We start from the raw sequence: 23682 nt of genomic DNA on the forward strand, positions 1-23682 counted from the left end.
CCAACCTAAGGAAGATAGTTGAGAGGGGCTCTATCTGTATGTGCTGGATGGATCCCTTGGGGATGGGCAGCACTGTATGTAATGGGCACAATGCTGTGCCTGGGAAGCCATCACACACACTTAAGCCCACCCCCAGACTCCTGTGAAGCTAACGAATGGGAGTCCAGAGGTGGGAATAAAATGAGTGTGTGAAGGCTTCTGCTGATTCCCGAATGCTGAATGGCATCCGATGCGTACAGCACTGATGACGGCATGGACACCGTATACGTGTTCTGCCTCCCTAGCATGGCTTTCTGTGCTCGCCATGCTTCGGGCACTGTTATATACGCCCGCTATACCCACTGGTAAGTGACGTATGAACAAGTCTTTTTTACAAAACAAACCATGAAAAACTCATGTCGACCTTTTTCGATGTCAACCATTTACATGTCGACCTTTTATCAATGTTGACCTAAAGCATGACGACCATGTTCATGTGTTGACCTATTGCGTGTCAACCCATAGTCGACCTCTTGACCGCATACCGACCAGAGATAAACATTAACCGTTTGAGTGCCAAGGAAATTTGTAAAAATAGGTGTGAAAATGACCAAGCAAACATTTTTATTCATCATAATGACCTGCAATGGTTACATTATATAGGAAATATCATCTTCTTTTACACAACATATTTTATTTTAATTAATATAAGAAATGTGAGAGACGCTGGTATTTTTAGCGGATATTTTGTGCATCTCTCCCAGAGATGTTGGCACTCAAAGGGTTAAGAATCAGCCGGGAGTTTCCAAAATCTGATCCATAGTCACAAAGCTGATACATAGACATAACATTGGTTTTGGACATAAATGATAAAAATGCTAAAAAAAATAAAATGATGATCCCCATACTTGCTTGCTGTTTTATATCATTACATTTATTTATTTTATTCAGTATTGATAGGGAAATACAGAATGTCATTCTGAAGTGCTAGCAAAGGAAGTCAGAGAAACATTTATGCACTGCTCTGTACATGTAAAAGTCAGGGGAAATCTTTAACCTCATGCAAATAGTTTTAAAGCAGCCAGTGGTGTCTGTGAGGAATAGGAGGGCGGAGACTAATCTACGTACTTATTGCTGGGTGTCATTGTACATAAAGGAAGTAAAGTCAGAATTTACTGAGGGCTCACGGGGTCAGCAGCAGGACCTGCTAACATCAGTAAGTTATGGACTTTTTCATGCAGTTTTCGTGGCACCATTGTGGAACTCTTTTCAATGTTTCAGTATGTTATAAATGTATTTATTTATTTACAGTTTCTTATATGGCGCAGCATATTCCGTTGCACTTTACAATGGTAGACAGTGATAAAACAAACTGGGTAACAACAGACAGACTTGGAGGTAGGAGAGCCCTGCTGCAAGCTTAAAACAGGGTTGCCGACTTGCAACAAATCCTCTCTGGGAGAAGCCCGGAGAGGAAGCTTTCATTACGAGTTTGGGGGACGGTGCTTAACGGTGACGTCATTAAGCTCCGCCCCCATTACGGCAAATAGCCGAAATAACTGATCTCCATGGAGGGGGCAGGGCTAAAATGACACGATTGTGCCATTTTAGCTCCGCACCCTCCTCTGAGACTCGCGGATTGCGGCATTTAAATGCCGCGATCGGGGGGGCTCAGTGGGGTTCCCCCTGATTCCGGGAGGGTTGCCCACCCTTCCGGGGGCCAGGAGGGGGGACACGATTTTCGGGAGACTCCCGCAAATTCCGGGAGGGTCGGCAACCCTGGCTTACAATCTATTGGGTTATAAACGTTCAATAGCTTACAGTACACAGGGCAAGGACATGCACACTTCTCCATACTGTATATCAAACATGATCTTTGCAAACAAATTGTTTTCAATACTTGGGGGCCCATTTATCAATGGCCGTATTTGCAATGCGATCTAGATCAGGGTTGCCAACCCTCCCGGGAGTCATTAAAATGCCGCAATCCTCGGGTCTCAGAGGAGGGGGCGGGGCTAAAATGCCACAATCGCGTCATTTTAGCCCCGTTCCCTCCATGGAGATCCCTGAATTAGGGCGGGGCTTAGTGATGTCACGCTTAAGCCCCGCCCCCTGAGCAGCTGCTGAATCTCTCCTCTCCGGGCTTCTCCCGGAGAGGAGAATAATAAAGTCGGCAACCCTGATCTAGATGCGATTTGAGCACCCAGAATTGCATTGCTGAATGCACTCACTTCAGGTAAATGTATAACCCAGCACCTGCAGGGGCAGGAGCTCTGAAAGCATGCCATCCTTTCAATATGCTGAATGCATTGGATCTAGATTGATGGAATCGGACCCTTGTCGTCCTGGTGTGTACCCAGCATTAGTTAGTGCAGGTACAGTGTGAGGCTTCCAGGGGAAGGTTCCTCACACTGACAGCGCAGCAGAGGCTGACAGAAGAGCGTTCTGTCAGCTCCCTGTGTGCTGAGAGACGCTGTCTGGTCTCTCAGCACAGTGCTTAAAACTCCTCTCAGTGAGGTTTCCTGGACCCTGGGGGACCACAGAGCCGGCTCCCTGCATAGGGGGATCATGGGTGACGGGCACCCTGCGATGGCGGCCGCCATTTTGAAAGGGTTTGCAGGCTGAACTCTGAGGAGATTTCAGCCTGTTACAGGAGCTCAGTGCAGCTGGGCGATTCCAAGTGATCCCCACTGAAGGGGAGACACAGGAAACCAGAAGAAACACACAGTAGGAGCAGCTTACAGGGGGAAAGGCGCCAAACCTCCCACCCCGCTGTAGCAGGGACTTTGGTCTCTTCCTTCACTCTGCCCTGGTGCCCTTTCATCACATACAGGCCCTTATTCTAGTTGAATCGGACGGATGCATATTTTGGATGGGCACCGAGTGTTCTTAGCCCCGCCTACCGTACGGATCGGTCACACCGTCTAAATGCGGTAAGATGCAGTGCGAATGGACCACAAGTGGATGTTTCATGCAAACACCTCCCCCATCTGTGGGAACCTCCCCCATTCTCCGATGGTCACCGACCATCGATTGATGGACCGAGCGGTCAGGCAGCACCGAGTGCTCCAGACCACTCGGACATTTTTCCATATGAAAGCAGGGATATGGGTGGGCAACTGACATCCAGCTATGTCAGATGTCCGCCCCCCACACGTGCGCCATGGTCGGATTAGCATATGTACACCCAGCGTTTTCATGGGAACGCCCATGAAACGTGGGGCGTACGCATATAGAAATGAGCCCAAACAGCCCTTCACGCCCCTCTCCACCCCCTGCCCGGATGGTTCCGACCGATCATTTTCTGCACGGAACTCACTCTGTGTTTGGACGTGCGAGGCGTTCGCACATTTGCAGAAACGCCTCTGCACATGCGCAAACACCAAACGTCGGCCGTCCGACTGAGGCAGCGCTTTCCCCGGTGACACAATAGCAGACAGATAAGTACACTGGTATATATTAACTTGGTACAAACGCCTGGCTTAGTGCACTGTGATAATAACATGACAGAAAGGTGTAATGCTGCTGTACTGGGGAAGGAGCGCCGGCCATGTTAATTAACTGCACATTTTTGCGGGCTTAAATGAACTCTTGAACAGATGGACCGTGGGGATATATGCCCTACATGTGAATCTGTCCCCAGTGGGTGGCAAGCCCAGAGGGCTGAGCAACCTGAGCCTGTGTGGGCAGCTGCTCTGGGAAGGTCTGTGTCTGCCTTAGTACAGGCTTTAAACAGACAGAGGGAGGAGTTGGTTAGATCTCCCAGGCCATTGTCATCCACACAGACTTCAGGGGGCTCTATTCCACCCTCTCAGGGGGACCCTGCAATTATACAGGCAATACAGGACACTGCTCAGAGTGTGCAAAAGATTAATGCTTTCATGGAGCAGTTTACTAAGGAGTCTGAGATTTCTCCCAGACACCCTTTAGGCACCCCACCTATCCCTAATATAGACTCTGAGGAGGACGGGGAGTGTGTGGAAGACATGTCATGGGAACAGAGGGAAGAGGCCGAATCCTCTGTTTCTGGTGTCGATGATTTAATTTTGGCTGTTAAGCAGGCATTGAATTTAAGGCTCCCCAACAAGGAGTGTTCAAGAGACAGCGCAGAGACGCAGTCACTTTTCCTCCTGATGAAGGTATGCAAGAATTGCTAGGAGGGGAAAACCCCTGATAAAAGGCGACTTATGCCTAATAGGTGTTTGAGCCTGTACCCCATGCCTGAAGAGCATGTAAAATTGTGGGAAAAGTCCCATTGGTAGATGCCCCGGTTGCTAGGCTGTCTAAAGCTACTGCGCTACCTGTGCAAGGGGGTGCTGCATTCAAGGACCCTGTGGATAAAAAGTTAGAGGGTTGTCTAAAAGCAGTTTTTGAAGGTGTTGGGTTTACTCTGAGACCTATTATTGCTTCTTCCTCGGTCTCCAAGGCCATGATGACGTGGGCTACTACTCTGTGTGCATTACTGCAGCCGGATTTCAGAAGCTTTTGCCTTGGCTGAAAAGCTAAAAGGCGGCAGAATACGCCTGTGAGGTGTCGCCCTTTTCCGTGACAGCCAGAAGGGCCTTGTGGCTTAAGGCATGGCATGCCGACAATGAATCCAAGAAGTCTCTGGAAGCATTGGCTTTTAAAGGGGAGTTGCTTTTTCGTTCTGAATTGGAATCCCTAATTAAACAGGGGGGGGTGTACATTTCTTCCCACGCCGGCAGCCAAACAGGGAACTTCCATATTTGCTGCTTTTCGCTCGTCCTTTCGTCCCTCCTTTAGAGGGGGTGCATCATCCAGAAGGTAGTCTTGTAGAGGAAGATTTGTTGCTTGAAAAGGTAAAGCTCCTAAGTCCCATTTTGGTGCCTTTGCAAAAAAGCAGGCTTCCAAGGGTGAGGAGAAACCCTCCGCATGATGGGCCGGAGGCTCCCCAGTCTGGAATCAGAGTGGGGGGGGTCACCTCTTACTGCACTTGGGCTCTATCAGCCCAGGATCCTTGGGTTCTCAATGTGGTTTCCCAGGGATACAGGATCAACCTGAGGGGCATTCCTCCAAGGAGGTTAAAAGACTGGGCGGCCGCTTTTGAATAGGATTTCTTCCTATTCTCCCGCTGTGCCCCTGGTCTCTGCTCTGCATCTGCGGTCCCTGCCTACTGCTACATCTCCTGCCACTCTCAGCCTGCTCCTGCCGCTCCCCGAGAGGGGGGGTCATGCTCTGCTGCCCGCGGCCACACTGACTTCAGCAGCAGGGGAGAGGGGGGAGTCAGGCTCTGCTGCCCGTGGCCACACAACAGCAGGGGAGATGGGGGGTCAGGCTCTGCTGCCCGCGGCCGCAATGACTCCAGCAGCAGGGGAGAGGGGGGGGGGGGGTTGGGCTCTGCTGTCTGCGGCCACACAACAGCAGGGGAGATGGGGGGTCGGGCTCTGCTGACTGTGACCACATTGGCTTCAGCAGCAGGGGAGAGGGGGGTGGGCTCTGCTGACCGCGACCACACTGGCTTCAGCAGCAGGGGAGAGGACGCTCCAGACTTGAATCTGGACGCTGCAGCTGCTTTTTCCTCTTCCTGTCTCACTGCCTCTTCTCTCCCGTCGCGCCTGCCCTTTCCGGTAATATTCCGGCTTCTGCTACTGGGGGAGCACCAGAAGGAGGTACCCATAGATATATCGGATATGAAACATTGTGGGTGCTAAAAAGCACCCACGATGTGCCCATGATGTCAGATTCAGATATATCTTATGTTCAGCAGGTCCGACGCCCTGCCAAAATCGGGTGAAATCGGCTCAAATTTGCATAGTGTATTGGGGGCCTTAAAACCTGTAGTCTCAGCTGTGCACTCTCCCACTGCTACACGTATACCACCCATAAGCAAAAGACTGTGCTGCGGCAAATATTCATCATCACAGAAAATGCGTTCAAAGTTTGCTATAATGATCACTAAGCAAAAGCGTACTGTCCTTCTGTACTGGAATATCAGAGAGACTTCTGAATGTGAATTGTGCCATAGCACATTGGGGCATGTGGTTGCTAAGATATGAGTCATGTAAACATCCAAACAAAAATAGTTGCTATCTAAATTTACTAGTGGACTGGATCAGAAAAAGGAGTCCGGCTTCTCCTGGCTATTAGCTGTTATGGTATTACTGTGACTACTTATGTGCTGAACAGTTGTCAGCACATAAGTATAAAATAATGTTGTAGCTAAGTCAGCGCTTACATGATCCCCATAGCATGACTATTACCTTTTATCATTTGTGAATTTAGCACAACATTATCGCTCTCCCTCATCATGCCACTGCCATCCACAATTTAGGGGTTCCCAATTACCAAAGCAACACTAACCATACCCCCTGTCCACTGCCACAATTCTTTGATCACCCCACCACCACCACCACCACCAGTGGCGTAACTATAGCTCCGCAGCCACAGCAGTGGCGGAGGGCGCAGAGAAATTGGGGGCGCCGCTGGGGGGGCTGCGGGGCTATAGTTACCCGCAGTCTGCGTCTCGCCCGGCTCTCTGTCGGGACCTTCCTGACGTCACGGTCCCGGCCGGCTCCTGCTGCAATGAAAACTGACAATTAGAAAATGGCTGCCCCCATACTGCAGACAGTTTTCTGTCTGCAGTATGGGGGCAGCCATTTTCTAAGAGTCCGTTTTCATTGTAGCAGCAGGAGCCGGCCGGGACCGTGACGTCAGGAAGGTCCCGACAGAGAGCCGAGCTAGACGCAGACCGCGGGTAAGAAGGGGGGGCAGGTTAGGTGCGGCGGGGCGCCCCTTCACGTGCGGCGGGGGGGCGCCAAATAGTTAGTTACGCCCCTGACCACCACCACCTGATACAAATTATAAAGTTAAATAGTAATGACCCCCAAAAAACACCTGGTCATCAGCCTGTCAGGCCTCTAATGCAACTGGGCATGCTGTGCAGCCAATTCTCCCACCTCCCTTCCCCAGCAAATGTCACCCCTAGGCACTTGCCTCACATGCCTATTGTGAAATCCATCACTGCCTTGTGATGACAAAGATGGTGTAATCAGACTCTAACTTCCCAATGAACCTCCTGATTGGTTGGTCGGACAATGCCACTGTTCTCTTTGTGCACCGGTTCCATAACTGTCCCCCATGGTTTCTTCTATGTATTACAGATCCAGAATGATTGAAGAAACCAGCAAGGTTGATGTATTGCTGGTTGATCTGTTTGAATCAGAATGTCATATAGACTTCCACAAGGAAAAAGCATTGCAGCATGTCTGGAGCATCATTGATAAACGGTATAGCACGAACGTTCCCTTCACATACTTCATGTACCGCCAGGATTCATCAGCCAACAGCAATAATTCAGATACATCGCCTGATACCAGAGCAATGTGCTTGGACATTTTGAAAAATGGATATAGGATTGTAAGAGACTCAAACATGGCAGCAATACTTTATACCATCAAACAAGAAATTGATGCACGGAACATGAGCACGATTCTGGTCATCCTGCCACAGCACAGGAAAATGCAAATGGATATATATTTATACAATCTGTTTACTGCTGTATACACAATCACATTGGAATGTGTTAATATACACAGTGAGAAGGACAACAGTATAAAACCAGTAGATAACACATTTGCTGGTGAGGACCCTGCAGAGCTGGCGAGAAGGAATATACGGACGTATTTAGAAAGTCTTCCAGGTCTGAAAGGGGAACTGGTCATCCTTACATCACATCTGATCCCAGGTAAAATATCATATTTCTCTGCAGTACGCACCACATGCTTTGAGGGTCCCACACCTGTGATGCTATTTCCAGAAATCGGACCCTTAATGGGTACTGATGTCTCCGCAATAAATGTTAAATGGTAATGTTCACCTTGAAAAGGGCCTAGAGTGCTCTGAAATTTTTGCATATGAGAAATATCTATCTATTTAACTATGGTCATTAGGTCTGTAAGCATTAGGTCACAGGTATTAGGTCGACCACTATAGGTTGATAGGTGGACACATGAAACAGATTGACATTGTCATTAGGTCAACATCGAAAAAGGTCGACTTGAAACAGTGAGAATATAATAGTGCAGAGGCGTAACTATAAATTTTGCTCCCCCCTGCCAAAAATGTTACTACGCCTCACGATATCTCCGCCCCTGTAATAGTGTGCCCACTACCCGACTCCCTGCAACGGGGGCAGCAGGACCCGGGCCCCTCCAGCAGACCTGGGTCCGGGTAAAAAGTACCCACTCCCCTCTTCTCGACGCCTCTGGATTGATCCCATTGATTGTGGTTTTAGGTTCCTGGTGAAGAAACAAGATTTGTGTACTCCCACAAAGGTACTGTATAGTGGATACCTTCCAACTTATAAGAAAAACAATTTAGAGCCCACCCCGGTTAGGAGAGGGGTCTGTTGGGGGTGCTCGGCAGGAGTGGCCTCTCAGCAGCTGCTATAAATAGGTTAGTTAGTCCTGTGTATACAATAGAAAAAGAGAAAAGAAAGTAGCAGCGCTCAAAACAATTAAAGGAAAAATTGAATGATCTTTACAATAATATTAATTTCATGTAAACATGAAATTCACAGCAATAAAATAGCGCATAAAAACAAAAACAATTGATAAACGACACAATAGAAATGAATGGGTTAAAAGCCCTTTTACCACACTATAGCAGCAATGTAGCAGAGTATTAAGCTGGAAACATAGTTCCCGCTCCCGATCGGATGGATGAATTGGTGGTATACAGTGTCCTTAGGTGCAAGTGGTCGGTCCTGGATGGCACAAATTACCGGAATCCACTGGAGTTGGTTTAAGGACAGTTAGATAGATAACCACAGGTATCCAGATGATTGGCGTTTTTTGGGGAGCGGTAATTCAAAGAGTCCTTAAGTACCCCAATGGTGCAATAAGGGGATCATTTGAGGTAGAATCCTCTGCTGGGCTGGTTCGGACTACAATCCAAAATTTGAAACAGCACTCCTGTTTCGTCTAGCAGTTTTATCAAAGGTACCTTTGATAAAGCTGCTACACGCAGCACGCTACACGCTACACGCAGTAACCCAATAAAATGTACTTATAAAAAAAAATGCGTTGCTCACATTTGTTATATAAATTAATATAAAGAATGTTGTGTAAAAAAAGATACTATTTCCTATGTAAGGTAAACATTACAGGTCATTATGATCAATAAAAATGTTTGCTTGACACTTTTCACACCTATTCTGACAAATTCACTTGGCACTCAAAGTTTTAACAATATTAAATGGAATTGTGTGCAGCCAGAAATTTGCAGTGATGGCCAGTAGCATATACAGTAGCAATTCATTCAATGGCTCCAGCTGCCATGGAGAATGTGCCCATTGCAGTTTTCTATTTATTCACTAGATGGTGCTATGCAACTACAAATGATTTTAGTTTAGTGTTAAGTGTTTAGTTTTACTACATTAACTTAAGTATGAGCTGGGCTATTGCAATCCAAAATATGTTGTTTACTCACATGTGTTTACTAATTGTGAAGTATAGCTTCCTATGAAAGTCATATGCATGTGGTAGGGGGATATAGGGCCTTATTCAGAGCTGTTCGCTAGGCTGCGTATACTCACAAACTATCACCCGGCCCCCCTCTGCCTGCATCCACTTGCTAGCATGTTTGCCGACTTTTGAATGATTTCTCTCCCTGATGGTAATAAAAGTCAGTATGAACTGCGACGTCAGCCACCTGCCCCAAGCAGGCACTCTCTAATGGACAAAGCCATGTTGCGCTGCAGGTGGGGCTGATGTAACATGTGCAGAGAGAGTTAGATTTGGGTGTTTTATTGTTTCTGTGCATGGTAAATATTGGCTGCATTATTCTCACACTGCAATATAGATATCAGTTTGAAGTACAAACCCCACCCAAATCTAACTCTCTCTGCTCATGTTACATCTGCCCCACCTGCAATGCATATGGTTTTGTCCATTAGATAGGGATTGTGCCTTTCCGAGTGAATCAGAATAACCCCCTAAATGTAGACTTTGATAATAACATAAGTACCAACATATATTATATGTTACTATGTTTTGTGCATGTTTATATGATACAGTATGTTATATGTTACTATGTTATATGTTATATGTAACTATGTTTTGTGCATATTTATATGATACAGTATCTGTAAATTCTGCTTGGGAAAATCTTGGTCGGTATAGTTAATTTAAGTGTTCTTCTCCCATATATCTGTTATATTGGGTATGCAACATGGGTTATACAAGCTGACTGTCCTGAAATGCTACAATTTTATCTTGGAAATACGGCAACTTACCAAGTGGGAACATTTGTGTAAAATTTGGCCAGTGGTACTATAACATTAGATATGTACATTGTATGTATTATAGAAAAACTGTTTAATGCTTATATATTTAACATTCACAATAACCACACATGTAATGTGATTGGTTTATACTGCTGTATAATTCCTATGGAATGCTGGTGATGGTAAACAGAGAAGTGATTGGTTTGCAGTCTCTTTATTATGAAAATAAATATCTGTAGAGATTGCTGAATTCAGGATCGGGCCAGTGTTCTCCGTCCCTGACAGATCGATCAGCGTCAGGTCAATGTGCAGCGATCTGAGCATTCTGAGTGATCTAGCATTGCTCAGAACACTCATCTCCCCTCATCTTCCCGCGTGTAGGCCGCTTTAGATCACATTTACCGTTTTTCTAAATTAAATCTTAATTTTATTTGGTACTTGTTTCCTAGAACGGCGCCCAGATTTCTTACGTACGCAAACGTAGGGAAATCGCATCACATTGCATGGGCCATATTAGTGCCATGCGATGCGACTTTTTCATGTAATTTATTCACTGCTCTGTGTGCCCCAGGGGATCACATTGCATCGCACCTCCCGCAAAATCGCATGCAATCGCATGCGATTTTATAGGGTGTGCGATGCCATTACATTAGCTATACAATAATATCATTGTATGACATACAATGATGTTTTACGCACCCCCCCCCCCCCCCACACACACACTATCCACGCCACCCCGAAGTGTGGCGAACGCGTCCTCTGACTTTTTCCTACCCCCACTATCCACGTTGGCGTGGAGTTGATTTCATATAGTGTGGCGAGTACAGCGAGCCACCGAGCCCGAAGGGTGGCGAGCGCACGCAGATTACTTTACATGTATTCTGCGTCCCCTTGCGCTCGCCACACTATATAAGATCAACTCCATGCTGACGTGGATAGTGGGGGTATGAAAAAGTCGCAGGACGCGTACCACCGACCCTCGCGGGGATCGCTGCACTCGCCATGCTTCGGGGTGGCGTGGATAGTGGGGGGTGCGTAAAACCTCTTTTTATGACATACAATCATATTATTGTATAGCTCATGTAATGGCATCGCACACCCTATAAAATCGAAAGCGATCGCATGCGATTTTGCGGGAGGTGCGATGCGATGAGATCCCCTGGGGCACACAGCGTCCCTGTACACCCACATGCAAAACAAGGATAATTGTTTTGTATGTGGGTGTACAGGGACGCTGGACACAGGAGAGGCCGATATCCACCCTACCATCAGGGCATCACAGATTGTTCCGACTCATTCCGGGTGAGGACGAATAATATAGTGTTATTGGTCTATACCTGTGAATAGCTCCCATTTTTTACTACATTTTTTTGTATGTCTTTTTTCTACTTGGAAATTAAAACGTGCTTTGGAGAAAAAGCCGATTATCGTGTATATTTGGTCCAAAGAAAGGAGTGAGCGACTAAAAGAACACGCTACGTGAACATAGGGACCTATATACAGGTCAGTTTGGTTCCTTATGCCATTGATGTGCTTTGCTGGTTGACTCTGGAGTCTATTTGAAGAACGTACTTTGTCCAAAGATACCTTTATGTGAATATAGGGACCATTTCCCAGGTCAGTCGTTGGAATTAATTGTGACGTGTGGCTTGGTGATTAAAGGAATTTTGGACAAAGAAAACGCTATGTGTACATAGGGACCCACACTCAGGTCAGTGTGGTCCAACCAGTGAAACCCATTGGGATTCCAGTAGGACTTGTGGAGACTAAGGAGGAAATCTACTCACAAGTCATTTTTTATAATCAGCGCCGGTTATTGTTCTTTTGTATTTGTGACTAACAATTAAAGAAGCTAATTCATATGGGAGAAGAAACAAAAACCCTAGTAAAGTAATGGAACGCCAGAAGTTTCACCCAAACTGCTATAAAACCACCATAAAACAAATTTTAATTGGCCTCTTCCTCATGTGTCACTTCCTAGTCTTTGTTGTTCTGTATCTGTATCTGGTGTAAGCAGGGCCCTGTCTGCTTCTGCCTTGATCTGAATTTCTCAGCAAAGCAAATTATTAGTGTACATGGTATAACTTATAGGGTGTGCTAATGTTATTATATAACAAAATATTGCATTCATTTAATAATCATGTTTATTTTGGAGGGTTAAAGATTTTTTGGTACTTATGTATTATCTGGACTCCCATGTTAAATGCACCCCATTTTTTCATACCCCTACTATCCAACTACGCATGGAATTGATTTTATATAGTGTGGCGAGCGCAGCGAGCCACCATGCCCAAAGCGTGGCAAGCGCAGCGAGCCCCGTGGGGGGACACGGTCTCATAAGAAAACCGGGAGCCCAGATATTACATAAGTACTGATTTTTTTGCTAAAATATAGTCAAGCTTCTTTTAAAGCACTGCGCTAAATCATACCCTTCTGTAGTATAAAACAAATCTGACAGATACAGTGCTGTAGCTCTAATGTGAAATATTAGCTATCAATTGTCCAGAAAGTGTAATATCTTACAATACGATAGGTGGCGCTGCAGGTTTACACTGGCCTGCGGTGGTCTCCAGATCCAGGCTTAGCTGCTGCTGATGTGATGGCAAATTACTCATTATCATCTGTTTTCATGATATGCCTTATGTTCCGCGTGGCTTCATTTTGCTTACTTTAACTAGGCCACCATTTATGATCATTGTCACAATTACATTTTACTGTAGATTTTTTTCTAATATACATACATAGCTGTGACATTAATAAAATTACAGAAGTCATGATGTCACCCTTTTCATTAATAAATTAGGTAGTGATTAATGGCTTTATAGCAGTAGGTTATGACTAAAATCTATAAAATATTATACAAATAGTGCAGCTTTTAGAGTCTCAACACAGCTAGACGCTAGAGCAGTGGTGGCCAACCTGTGGCTCTTGAGCCTCATGCGGCTCTCCCCCTTGTAAAGTGTGGCTCCTGCTCCCACTGCTGCCTACCGCCCACCGTCTGTCCCAGTCCCCCCTGCTGCTGGTTCCCTGAATCCCTTCTCCTTCTGAGGGGAGGAGAACGTGCATCGCGCATCTCTCCTACCCCTTACTGTGCATCCTTGTGACTGGGCCGTCCGCCAATCAGAGCTCGTGGGCCAGCAGCCAATCAGGAGCCGGCCAGCGAGCTTTGATTGGTGGGCGGCCCAGTCACAGGGAAGTGAAGGGGAAAGAGACGCGCGGTGTGCTGTGCTCTCCTCCCATTGGTGACATGACAGGAGGACTGCAGGGGGACACCAGACTGTCCTCTCCCCGCCTGGCAGCAGCAGCAACAACGGTGAGTGCTGCTGCTGGGAAATTTGCACTGTGGGGGCATAGCAGTTTGTGGCACTGTGGGGGCATAGCAGTTTGTGGCACTGTGGGGGCATACCAGCTTTTTGGCACTGTGGGGGCATAACCGGCACTGTGTGGTGCATACCTGGCACCGTGGGGGGCATATGTGTATCTGGCACTATTGGGGGCATCTGTATATATGGCACTGCACTATTGGAGGCATATTTATATCACACCCACCCAAGGGGTCAAAATAGACTACGCCCCTTTTTTTGGCGCATGCGCCTTCGGTGCGTGCATGATGTTGGCTCTTTAGCTTGACTGCCGATATTTTTCGGCTCTTTACCTCTGACCGGTTGGCCACCCCTGCGCTAGAGTAATACTTCCAACAAAATCATTAGGACTATTGTAGTCCATCATTCCCTGGTCAGTAAATGTAGATTCACCCAGGGCCATCTTAACACCTAGGCTTACTGGGCAGCTGCCCTGGGGCCCCACAATTCTATGGGCCTTTGAGCAGGGGTTTGCTGGTACCTCTGGAGGTTCTTGTGAGGCTAGTAGAGATTGCTGCCCAACTGCATTGGTTGTGAATTACATAAAATCAGATCTGCCGGGAAACGTTCTCTATTGGCCTGCAGCCAAATAATAAATGGCTATAAGCATTCTAATTGCTGGATGGATTATAGCAGGTGGAGAGACACCACAGGAAGTTATGATTTTTAACTTAAGTAGGGGTATTGCTTTGCCTAGGGCCCACAATGCTGTTAATGTGGATTCACCTACCTCTGAAGTAGTCCCTATTAGAATAGCTCCATGCTCCTCTGTTAAGACTCTGCTAAGCAGGGCCGGATTAAGCCTTCGCGGGGCCCAGGTCACTTAAGACAGGCCTATCTCTCATGTCATCACTGGTTGCAAATTGCATATCTCAAGGATTTAACTACATTAGAGACTTTACAACGTAGTTACCTCCCCTCCTGCATTCTGCAGGAGACTCCCTGAAATAGCAGCAAACTCCGTCTCTCCCTCATTAGTCTAGCAATCTCCCTCATGTCACCTAGCCCACATTACACTGTTACATTTTTGGGGAATAAAAGGAATGAGAGATAGATACAGTTATATAGAACACAATGATCCCACAATGAAGGCTACATGCATTTCTTGTGGCGATTTATATGGAACAATCCCTGACAGTGACTTTTATAGCAGCTCTTACTAACTGCTTTGGGGCTCATCTACTGTACATTTGTATATAATGTAAGTTGTTTTTAAAAGATTCCTCTCAGATATAGCAGTACACATCCAGGATTCTAGGTGCCATGTTTCACAATCTCTCCATATATGGAACTAGACACGCCCTTTGGGTGGAGCATGACACACCCCCTCAATGTGGCGCTGTGAAAAATTATACTACCAACTATAATCTCCTTGAAACTAGTTTTCAAAAGTAGGCAAGTATGCTGTACAATGAAGGGCAACTAAAATGGTGCATGGCCTACATCACAAACCCTGGAAAGACTAAAAGATCTTAATATGTATAGTTTACAGCTGAGAAGGGAAAGGGTTTTGAAGAGGAGCAACAGAACACTGAAACTAGAGGGAGGAAGATTCAGGGGGAATTTGAGGAAATATAACTTCACAGAAAAGGTAGTAGATAAGTAGAATAGCCTCCCATCAGAGGTGGTAGAGGCAAATAAAGTAGAGCAATTTAAACATGCTTGGGATAGGCATATTGATATCCTTACAAAGAAATAAGGATCAAATATGGTTTGAGGTAACATGTTTAAAAAAGGGGCAGACTAGATGGGCCAAGTGGTTCTTATCTGCCGTCAATTCTATGTTTCTATGAATATTACACTGTCAGAGCACAGAGTAAAGGCAGTATAAACTTAAAGACCATAGTCACTAAAATACTGTAGCAATATTAGCAGCAAAGCCTTGCATGTAGATCATACATATGTGTAATGTCACTGACTAGTTCAAATAAACTAGGAGGCAAGTTCAAATGTAAGGACATGTTTTAAACAAAAGTAGGGACATTGTGCTAACAGAGTTCATGTAAACTCCAAAGTTACTCCAAAGTTGCTGGGAGAGTACATGTAAACTCTATGGGCCTCCATGCTAATCAGGGCATCTGGATTATCTAAAAGTTGTACCTATAATATATGTGGTTTTCAACTGGAAGTGGTCAGAAAGAATAGGGAAAAATTAGATAGGGAGAACTACAAACCTGCTAGTATTAGATGTCTTACAGGATCTTGGTTGTACTGTACAACAGTTTTGTAATCTGAAAGCTCTAATGGGAAAGTCCCATAAAGGGCTCAGATTAAAGCAGGGCTGCCATCAAAAATTGTGGGGCCCAGGACTGACAGAATGGAAGGGCCCCCATAGGGGAAAAGTGGGGTGCATAGGTAGATGGAACTACAGCAAGTGGGATATATATATATATATATATATATATATATTATATATATATCCTTTAGAATAAATAGCGTCACTCCAGGTACTTGTAAAATGATTTTACTGTAAAGTGTCTACAGTGTTTCGGGCCGGAGCCCGTCTTCAGGGCAAGAACAGTAATACTGTATTACTGTTCTTGTCCTGAAGACGGGCTCCGGCCTGAAACACTGTAGACACTTTACAGTAAAATCGTTTTACAAGTAGCTGGAGTGACGCTATTTATTCTAAAGGATATACAAGCACTGGAGTTTGGCCAAGGTGTATAGTGGAGCAGGAGCCAGCGGGGAGTGACAGACTTTCTTGTATTTTATATATATATATATATTTTTTTTTTTTTTCCAAACAATCACGGCGGCACTCTCGGACGAAATAATGCAAATTGACACAACTGTTAAGTGTCCCTGTTAACTGAGACCCTAAGCAAGGGTCTCAGTACAACTAAGTCAATTGGAGAACCCAAGGTTTATACTTTCATATTCAAATAAGCCTTTTTTCTTTCCTATTGCAAGCAGTATTTGACAATAGAGGGAAACCTTTAGAGCCGCCCACACAGTGGGGGCCAGTGACCTATCACCTGTCAGCTTATTTGTATCTGTACATAAATTTGTTCTATTTTTATCTTTGTGTTTGTGTGTGAAAAAATTATTTTTCTGTACACTTTCGGAGTGTAATTTATTTTACCTGCAAACATTAATAAAAGTTATGTCTTAGTATAAACTCAGATTACAAATACTTTTCCTTAAAACATCCAAGGGTGCCCCAAAAAAGAGCTTTCTTTCCCTTTTTGCAAATTTATGGTATGGCATGGAACAAGGAATGTCTCTCTGCTTCCTGCTGCAGCCCGATATGTGCACATAGGCTGGCGCTGAAAACTGACAGCACGTGCCTGGCTGCTGTGTTCTCCCACTTGCGGCTCAGGCTGATGCCGGAAAATTACAGGGAGCTTCTTCCAACTTCTCTGCTGCTGGGGGATGGGGGGGGGGGGGATGCAGGGCAAGGGACCTTGTAATAGCGGCAATGCCGGGTACCATGCTCTAGCCACTTTCTCTTGGAAAAGTCAAATACACTGGCATCCCGGTAGTTGCCGTATAGCTGCCACCCGGGCCCCATTTCTGTCTGGGCCCTAGACCCCCCTGTTGGCGGCCCTGGGTTAAAGGATAAATGGGGGGAATATATATATATATGTATATATATATACTGCTGCACAAGGTCCGGCACTCCCTAACGTTTCAAAAACACTTTTGCCCAGGTGCCCATCAATGGGGGAACGGCTGCTCGCCACCACTTATACCATGCAAAGAAAAGATGTCACTCCGGGTCTTTAGTGAAAAGTGCAAAAGCTTTACTGTAGAATGTCTACGCCGTTTCGGGACTCGCCCGTCTTCAGGACATATATATATATATATATATATATATATATATACACACACACCACAATAATAAACAAAATATAAAATTTCAAATACATGCCGACCAGAGGGGCCCTAGATAGGGGGGGGGGGGGGGCGGCAGGAGTACTGACCCCACTTAATATGGCTCTGCTGTTAAGGGAACAGCTGCCTCTGCACATCCATGTATAGCATTTGTATTGCTCACATGGTATCAAATACTCTAAGTGGCCATGAGAAACCTTTTTTTAAAAATGCATGTAGGCTTAGGAGTCATTGGCCCTGTTTCAGACCTGCTTGATAAGCAGTGTATATTCGCTGCCTTGTGAGCAAGAAAATGCCACCCCACAAAAACAGGGACACTGTGCGCCAGTGGCATGCTTTCAAAAATTTAGAGTGTAGCTACATAATAGTATCAATTCACATTACACCACACTATGCCAGCTAGAGCCCCTTAGACACACTGCACCATTACACATTGTGCCACACACCATAATGCCCATTACACATTGTGCCATGCACCATAATGCCCATTACACATTGTGCCGCACACTGTAAAGCCCACTACACATTGTGCCACACACTGTAATGCCCATTACACATTGTGCCACACACCGTGATGCCCATTACACATTGTGCCATACCCTGTTGTAATGGCCATTACACATTTTTGATCAAATCCCTCTATTGGCCACACCTCTTTTTTACTGGGACTCTGCTTTGAGCGGCCCTGCACGCAGGACCATGTGCTGCTAGAGAAGAAGCTTAGTCTTGTAGAAAAATGTGGAATGAGGCACAGGAGGAAGATCTGGCTCATCTTTATAGATAGACAGAAATAGGGTTATTGGCCGATTTATAGCATAGCGTGTACCTAGCATCACTTGAATACTTTGCTGATTGGTTGTTTTGAGTTCATTCAAATACAGTAGGCAATGTTAGTAAATAACTTCCAATAAATGTAATTGTAATTACTACACTTCACATTGTAACAGGCAGCAACTTAAATGTAACTATTGTTTTGTTAGGCTGGAAAGGGACACTGCTAGGGATTGCAATGTCCACAGTAAATGCAATGACAACAGAGTATGGGAGTGATATGAAGGACATACGAGTTGTACTGGGCCCATCCGTGGGACCGTGCTGCTTTACCCTAACACAAAAGGATGCCCGAGCCTTCCATAACATCGACCCACAGTGTGTCCGGCAGCTTGAGTCCCCAAACCCATATGTGGATATCAGAAAAGCCACAAGGTGAGTGGTTAACATTTTTCTTATATAAAATTTAGTTTTGTTAAACTTTAAATTATTGCAGAAATAAGCAGCTCAATAACCTGCACTTTATGCGGATGAGTGTACTGAAGGTTTTTATGATTTAACCCCTTCACTGGTAATCCTGACAATTTTCCGGGCTATGCTTCAGTGCCCAGACTGGGAAGCCTGGAAAATGCTCAGGATTGCCGTTGCTTAGCGCTGGGCATTGCCGCTGAGCCTGTCACTGAACTCAGCTACCTTCAGTGCTGACCCGGCTCCGGCTGCTCGGCCGCTCCTCCTCCCGCGACCCCGGCTGTTGTGCGACAGTCTGCTACATGCCGGGTTGCGACACAGTGGGTTGCCGGGGGCAGGGACGGGCAGTGGCTGACATTGTGCTCAGTGGCGCTGCCTGGCCCCGGGAGACAGAGTGGTGTTTTTTTTTTCAGGGAGCGCTAAAAAACTCGCCCAGTGGGGAGCGCTACCTAAAAAAAAAACCACCACTGAAAGGGTTGAAGCAATGTACAGCAAGTCTAGTATGAGGTTATTATGTCACATTTTTTGCAGATTCAGTGCTTGTACTGTACTGTACCTACAGGAAATTTAATTCCAATTTAACTAATTTAACTGGTAGAAACAGTGGCGGATCCTCCCTCATTGAAGGAGGGGGGATGCCAAACTTCCACCCCACCCCTCACTGCTCACTGATGCTTTTAGTCCCTGCCATTGTTCATGGTCCCAGCGTCTGTACAATGCATATGACAAACGCCGGGTCCAGCACATGCGCAGCATTGGTGATGGTACTGCGCATGCGTCTACCCCCAGCTTCTATGGGTTGCAAGGCTGCCTGCAGCCCATAGAAGCCAAATTGGGCTGCATGGCAATGCAGAGAGTAGCTTCCTACACAATGCCAGATCTCTGCTTATCGGAGCCCAGAGTGGCAGTCCGAGAGGGAGTGAAAACCTTCCAATGGGACTGTCTGTCATGGGGGTGACTGGCAGGTAGAACTTCCAATAAAGCCACTGCCAGTCACATTGAAGCCAGTGCAGCCCCGCAGACTGCATCTTGCTTCACTAAAGGTGCCCATACAGTAATGCAATTTGTTCCGATTTGACCCAATTCCGAAAGAATCAGGCCAATAAATCAGATCAAATTGCATGTGTTTGACCCATTCAACCCAATGCGCGGTCCTGTGCGCATATGGTCAGACACTACAAATTTGAACCTCCGGCACAAAGGATTTATCGGATCGGACCCATTTCGTAGGTGTGATCCACCGATTTTGTAGGTGCGTGCCAGCGGTGAAGCACCACTGGCACACACCTATGTGCAGACAGGAAGCTGTCGTGCCAGGCTGCAGGTTGGGCAGCGTGAGTGGCGGGTGTCGAAGTGGGCAGCGGTGAGTGGCGGATGCTGGGCAGTGGGGTGGGCAGCTGTGAGCGGCAGCAGAATTTTTAAAAATTATTGAAAAGACTGTCTGGCCGCTGATTGGCTGAGAGAGTTCTCTCAGCCAATCAGCGTCTGCCCAGATGTCTTTTGACAGTTTTTTTTTTTTATTCTCTTGCCCCTGCCACTGCCACAGCTCCCCTGGAGTCATTACCAAACTCCCTTTGAGCTCCCCAGGCAGCGCTCACCTACGATTTGGCACTTCATGTGACAGTTTTACATTGGAGTTATTTGTGCTTAATTTCTAAGCGATTTAGACAGATAACTTTGAATATAGCAGAAAATCGTGTGTGTGTGTGGCCCCTAAGGGGTAATTTAATAAAGCTTCTAAAAATAAAAAGAGGTGATGCTGCCGATAGCTACCAATCAGATTCTCAGCAAGATGTATTAACATACATCGCCGCCCCTCGCCATTCCCCTGGTTGACATAGGCCCTCCGTGATACCTGTGATGTTGTGTGCGGAGGGTCTCAGTCACCTCCTGGGCTCTGCGGCGGTACCCGGCGTCTCCTCCTCCCCCTTGCAGCTGGAAGGACATCCCTGGCTGTGACATGCTGCTGGAGGAGGAGGAGACGCATGGAGGACAGGGAGGGGGGTAGGAGTCTGCGGCTCATGGCGGTAACAAAGGTGGTGATACCCTGCCCTGCGATGACGCGGCGGACGGGTATTACTACATTTGAAAATGCTGTAAAATGGGGGTTTTACCGCATTTTCTTCATAGTACATCCCGTCCTCTGTCTGGGAATGCAGGCAATCACATGACGTCAGCGCTCGCCCACTATTCAGCGATGAGCGGGGAAATAAAAATCAGTTCAGACTGACTCTAATTTCTGAAGGGGTGAAAAGTCATTCTATGGTCGGCGATCATCAAATGGTTTGTCTCCCCGTCTGCCTCGGACACATCCCCATCGGACACATGCTAGCGGGCGGCGCTGACATGCTCGCTAGGCCGCGAGAAAACTGCAGGGACTCCAGTCCTGGGCCCAGACAGAATGGGGACCCATTACTTTAGTTTGTATACTGTGTCATAAAGTTCACATTTCCCATGAAGCACATGATTACATCCGTTTCATCACCAAATGCTTTTACTGTGTTAGACAAACGTCAGTAAATAGGTTACGCAGCTGTGGCGGGGATATAGGAGTTATATTCTTCTTCTGTTGTCAAATATTCATGTAGAGAACGTCTCCAGAGGGAGCTGCTTAGTGTGCAGCCCAGTCAGGGCAGCCTACTGTACTGTACTTAGCCATGTACTGTATCTACATCAGTGTGCTAGCACTATGCCTTTAGTCCTCCTGTACAGCGTGCACTGACATAACCCTGGACATGGCACACAACAGTTTCACCTGATGTGACTAGAAAACGTCTCCAGAGGAAGCTGCTTAGTGTGCAGCCCAGTCAGTGCAGCATACTGTACTGTACTTAGCCATATCTCCATCTGGACGAGATGTACTAAGCATTAAAAAGTGATAAAATGGAGAGTGATAAACCACCAACCTATCAGCTCCTACCTGTCATTTTTCAAACACAGCTTGTGACATTGAAGTTAAACACTGATTGGCTGGTTGTTTATCACTCTCCATTTTATCACATTTTAAGCGTAGTACATCTGGCCATCTGTGTGCTAGCACTATGCCTTTAGTCCTCCTGTACACGCTGTGCACTGACATAACCCTGGGCATGGGACACAACAGCTTCACCTGATGTGACTAGAAAACCTATCATTTTCTCTCTGATATACTGTACTGAGGGCCTGATTCAGACCTGGTCACTAGGCTGCATATGTGCACAGCCTAGCAAACATGTAAACGCCGTCCGAATGTCTACACCCTCGCTGCATGAATCCCTGCATTTGCTGTTGGCTCTGAGCAGACATCGACCCGCCTGTGTCCGCAGGGGAACGGTCAGCGTTGTCATGGGGATGCCCTTAAAATGCTGGGTGTTCCCCTGCACCGCCGCCTGTCCGCCCTCTTCCCTCCCCTGCCCATGCGGATGCCTCATGAGTGTGATATTATCTGAAGGTGTTCGCACAGGGAGTCTGCACATGTGTATATTTGGACATGCGCAGACCCCCAACATTGGAAACGGGGCCAAAGTCTACCTCTTATTGGGCAAGATATCACCAGATTCGGATGAATTGGGCCATGAATCGGCCCAAATTGCGCATATAGATATCACGTCCAATTCAATGCACGGTCCTGTGCGCATCGGAGGTCGGGAGGTCGGACGGGCTGTACATAAGTTTTGTTAAATCTCATAAGATTTTCTGAAGCTTATGTGCAGTCCTGGAGCGGGGCTAGGGATGGCAGGAGGGGGGGGGGGATGCCAGCAGTGAGTGGAAGCAGCACCAGCGGGAGCACTTAAAAATAAAAGCCCATACAAATGAATAGGAAGCCACTGATTGGCTGCTGAGAGAGGTCTCAGCCAATCAGTGGCTGCCCATTTCTGGCTCCCTGGTTCCCTCCGCCACCTCCCCTACTCCCTCTGCCCGGCTCTGTGATCGCGGGCATCCCCATCCCTCGCTGGTGTCTGCCACCCCTCCGCTCCCTTTAACTGCAGCTCCTCAGGATTTGCATGTGATAAATCGGACTAATGTATTGGGGCCTTTAGTTTGGGTGGTTTATGAGATTTTTGTAATATTAGTTCAGTCTCATAACAAGCTACTTCATGGAGTATAGTAATTGTGGAAGTACTGGAAATCTTGTGGATATTGTTTATTTTGATTTTTAAATACATATGAGATATAATGACATTTCCTGCACCCACAAATGAATATTCTAGGTGACCTGAATATGTCTGAATTTCTTTTCTTCTAGGATTCTGCTGGAACGGGGTGGCATCCTGCCGCAGAATATCCAAGATGACACCATTGTGGACAAGAGCAGAGATGTCACCCTCTGCACCTCCTGCCACGACGATACATTTTTCTCTAATGTTCGGGATGGCAGTAACTTTGGAACACAAATCTGCTTCATATCTATTAGAGAATAAAGGTGCATACAAACGTAGCGGAAGCTGTGGAAAGCCGCCCACCCCATCTCCCATCTGCTGGACTCCCAACTGCCGCCTGCAAGCAGCAGTGTCCCCCAACTGTCAGACACCGCTGCTCGCGTGTGGGACAGTCCCAAAAAATTGGCATGGTATGGCTTATCTCCTTAATACTGACTACACAATCACAATCTTTACTTTTTTAAATTTATTTTTATTTTTAAACTATTTTCCATTTGCTCATAGAATCACTGTATCATAGCGCTCCATCATAGAAAAAAAATTGTCCAGTCCTTCCTAGGTCTGCCACAGTAATTGCTATTTGATTCATGCATCCATATATGTGTGCAATAACGTTTATGTGCACAAATGGCTACATGAAATCATAAAAATAAAAAATTGACTGCACCGATTCAGCACAAAATAAAAAGGAAGACTGTGTGAAATATATTCTTCTTTTCTTTGTAAGATAATTCTGCTCTGCAAGGGGAAGCCTCATAAGCTTCTTAGTGGCATCATAACGAGGATTTCCTCTTGTGTTTTGTTTGATTCAAATAATCAAATAAATCCAAACCTGCAATCTCTACTTCTTATAAATTACCAAAACTAACTGTGCCCAAGT

At 46.2% G+C, this 23682-nt stretch overlaps 1 protein-coding gene and 1 long non-coding RNA gene across 2 annotated transcripts in view; one reads left to right on the forward strand and one right to left on the reverse strand.

Moving 5' to 3' along the window:
* LOC146059088 (uncharacterized) overlaps positions 1-23682 on the reverse strand; it is a 102633-nt gene that overhangs the window by 71555 nt on the left and 7396 nt on the right. The window lies entirely within an intron of this gene.
* On the forward strand, positions 1164-23510 carry LOC146059085 (purine nucleoside phosphorylase LACC1-like). Its single transcript, XM_083171209.1, has 4 exons — positions 1164-1195; positions 7101-7684; positions 18405-18630; positions 22889-23510. Exons 2-4 carry the CDS (start codon positions 7108-7110, stop codon positions 23061-23063), a joined length of 978 nt encoding a protein of 325 aa, XP_083027335.1. The 5' UTR covers positions 1164-1195; positions 7101-7107; the 3' UTR covers positions 23064-23510.

This window comes from Crinia signifera, chromosome 2 (assembly GCF_055691185.1).
Source record: "Crinia signifera chromosome 2, ASM5569118v1, whole genome shotgun sequence".
Classification (NCBI taxonomy): domain Eukaryota; kingdom Metazoa; phylum Chordata; class Amphibia; order Anura; family Myobatrachidae; genus Crinia; species Crinia signifera.

Excerpts from the sequence above, each read along its gene's own strand:
- LOC146059085 (XM_083171209.1), top strand. The coding sequence starts at position 7,108 with ATGATTGAAGAAACCAGCAAGGTTGATGTATTGCTGGTTGATCTGTTT. Across the intron at positions 7,685-18,404 it reads TACATCACATCTGATCCCAG|GCTGGAAAGGGACACTGCTA; the intron begins GTAAAATATCAT and ends TTGTTTTGTTAG. Across the intron at positions 18,631-22,888 it reads GATATCAGAAAAGCCACAAG|GATTCTGCTGGAACGGGGTG; the intron begins GTGAGTGGTTAA and ends CTTTTCTTCTAG.